Source organism: Zea mays, chromosome 9 (assembly GCF_902167145.1).
Source record: "Zea mays cultivar B73 chromosome 9, Zm-B73-REFERENCE-NAM-5.0, whole genome shotgun sequence".
In the NCBI taxonomy this organism is placed as follows: domain Eukaryota; kingdom Viridiplantae; phylum Streptophyta; class Magnoliopsida; order Poales; family Poaceae; genus Zea; species Zea mays.
Genome location: NC_050104.1, coordinates 37,125,776 through 37,128,554, shown reverse-complemented (window position 1 = coordinate 37,128,554; position 2,779 = coordinate 37,125,776). Strand labels below are relative to the sequence as shown.

Sequence of the window (2,779 nt, the reverse complement as noted above, 5' to 3'; positions counted from 1 at the left end):
TTTTCTGATGGATGGATGAATGGATAATGGTTCATGGATGAGTGCTTGTCGATATAGTAATGTCTGAAATCTAGATTGTTTGTGCTACATGTTAGTACCTAGTTATCCCTTAATTGGGGATGTGGACCCATTGGGGACCCGAAACCCGAATGGGGATGAGTATGAGATGAGTTTTGTACCCATGATGGATATGGAGATGAGTATGGAGATGGATCAAACATGATGGGGATGGAGATGAGATGCTATAACCCGGTGGGGAATTCCCATTGACATCTCTAACCACACCTCTTACCTAAAATAAGAAAGAAAACTAGAACCTAAAAACCAGCGACGCCGAGCGGATCTACAGCCACCTTGGTCACCGGCGGCGATGGCGAGTTCCAAGTCCGGCATCCCTATCAAGGTAAGTGACAATCCCCTCGCTACTCAGTGAGATTAAGCCCTGATTTCAACAGCACGAGAGCTCTTCTGTGCCAAGGTTAGATATGGATTCGTCTTCTTTAGTTCCCGGACGTCCGTGTCTGCATGTCTCCGGCATGCCGCGTGCCGCAGATCGCAGAGCACGCGCTCCCTCGCTAGCTAGATTCTAGAGTTGTAAGGAATTGGACTATACTTGGGTGTAGGGCTCGGATTTGAATTTGAATTTGTGGGGATGAAACTCATGAATAAGGCAGAGAAATTTGAGATGGTCGCTGCCCTCGCTTGAGGGAATGAAGTTTGTGCGTACCCAACTACAAGATGGTCTGGGAGGGTGGCTTTGATATATTCGCCCTCTGGTTCTTCCTCTTGAGATTGTGCTCATTTCAGCTTTTGTGGCTTGCAGGCAGAACAAGATTCGGATGGCTCGGCACAAAGCACAGCTGATATGACGGCTTTTGTAAGTACCAACTATTACTGCGCTGTTTTACATCTGGCTGTCTTGATTGTAGAATGTAGATTGGACCATATTTGCTGTGTTGAACCTACTGTCCACTTATGGCTAATGGTTTATCCATGCTCACTGTTTTCAGGTGCAAAACCTTCTTATGCAGATGGTAAGTTCCTAGCTTTATTTGGCGACAGTCTTGTCTCTTGTGCATGCCCTCACTTCGATTATTATTTTTTGAATCTGAGTACCTTGCAGCAAACCAGGTTCCAAGCTATGTCGGAGAACATCATTTCAAAGAATATCCTCAAATCATTTACTTTTTTATGTATTCAAGATTTTTAGCATGCAAAGTAATTGGCATTCCAACTATTTTATTTTAGCTTCTAGAAATATTGAAATTATTAGCAGTGTCACTGCAGCTTTTACCATAGTATGCCAATTTGTTATTGTGTGAATGATAATAGTGCCAAACTTCTAATTAAAAGTTCAGAGGTTTGGGAATTGGAAAAGGATGATTGATTAGAGAAGTTTCCACTCTGTGTAAGTACTCCCTCTGTCCCAAAAAGAATGTAACTATGGGTTTATCCCAAAAAGAATGCAACTATATGTTACGTGCAGTTAAAGTGATTTATGTTTGACCAAGTTTCTAGTAATAGTATTTACATTTACGTCTCCAAATCAATGTTTAAAGTGATTTATGTTTAATGTTTGTAAGGGTCTGGAAAGTAATGTTCTGTTACGCATAACCTGGCTGTTGCTATTTCACCACCATCCTGAATTTCTTGGTTTCCTTGGAAAGTATCCTAAGCATGATGGCTGAAATATGGTACTTCTCTGTTGTTCGGCAAATAGGCAGAATCAGGAAAAAAATACAGAGGTCCAATTTGCTTCTACTAGGGACCAAAAAACCATCTTCATTAACACTTATCACCATTTACATTGATTGTCTAGCTTCAAAAGACCCTTTTTTGTTCATATTTCTCTGGGGTACTGTCTGCATATCTGTGTCACCTCTGTTGTAAATACAAATCTTTAACAAACGCTCACTAGATGAAATGGGTGCGAGAATTGATGAATTGGAACAGAGCCTCAATGACCTCAAGGCTGAGATAGGCGGTGAAGGCATGTCGACGCCATCTAAGATGAAGGAAGAGTCAAGACCTTCAGACAGCTCCGCATGAGTGCAGCAGAAGCAGCATGACTCGTTTCAGAGGCCGTTGCTGTGTCTTGGGCGTTCATCACTAACAAATACGTACCTGTTTTAAGGTCTCATTTGAGCAAGAGATTGTAACCCGTGCTACTTGTGTTTTGCTGAATGGTTTGCCATAAATTGTACCCGTCTTCGTTCTGTGTAGACCTACCCGTGGTTATGCGCTGAGCATGTAGTGACAGCTGCTAGAATGCTAGCACCCCAATTACTAAGAATTCGGGATTCGCAAGCATAATTTACTTTGCTTCTGTGTTAGTTTTATCACTTACATGGATAGTAGTGTATATATTTTTAATTGGCTTACATATTAAATTCATGTTCGCAACATAATTTACTTTGCTTCTTTAAAAAACTCTTGACTTGCAAAAAAACTAAACCTTACTGGTACACACTGACACCCTGTGTTCCGTCTTTGCACACGTCCTACCAGGTAGGAGCAGGTACTCGAACCATAAATGGCCGTTGCCATCGGGAGGCTTGCAGTGCTACTGTCGTCGCGTCGTTCGACGCGGCGCAGGACGACGAGCTCCTCGCGCTTGACGCGCCCTCCAGTCCCATGTCGCCGACACCTCTATATCACGCTCGCCTCGTTTGCATAGATATATGATAGTTTATTCATGAAGATCCGATCCATTTACAAGGTGCACTGTTCATCAGACTTGCAGTCATACACCAATCGTTTTTGGCACAGTAGATTTCTT

General features: G+C 42.6%; 1 protein-coding gene across 1 annotated transcript; it reads left to right on the top strand.

Annotated features, from left to right (window-relative positions):
- The first annotated feature begins 281 nt into the window (after nucleotides 1–281).
- Nucleotides 282–2,342, top strand: LOC100283717 (heat shock factor-binding protein 1). The gene is made up of 5 exons (NM_001156616.2): nucleotides 282–403; nucleotides 824–877; nucleotides 1,011–1,034; nucleotides 1,124–1,166; nucleotides 1,916–2,342. Exons 1-5 carry the CDS (start codon nucleotides 371–373, stop codon nucleotides 2,047–2,049), a joined length of 288 nt encoding a protein of 95 aa, NP_001150088.1. The 5' UTR covers nucleotides 282–370; the 3' UTR covers nucleotides 2,050–2,342.
- The last annotated feature ends 437 nt before the right edge of the window (nucleotides 2,343–2,779 follow it).

Excerpts from the sequence above, each read along its gene's own strand:
- LOC100283717 (NM_001156616.2), top strand. The coding sequence starts at position 371 with ATGGCGAGTTCCAAGTCCGGCATCCCTATCAAG. Across the intron at positions 1,035-1,123 it reads AAAACCTTCTTATGCAGATG|CAAACCAGGTTCCAAGCTAT; the intron begins GTAAGTTCCTAG and ends AGTACCTTGCAG. Across the intron at positions 1,167-1,915 it reads GGAGAACATCATTTCAAAGA|TAGATGAAATGGGTGCGAGA; the intron begins ATATCCTCAAAT and ends ACAAACGCTCAC.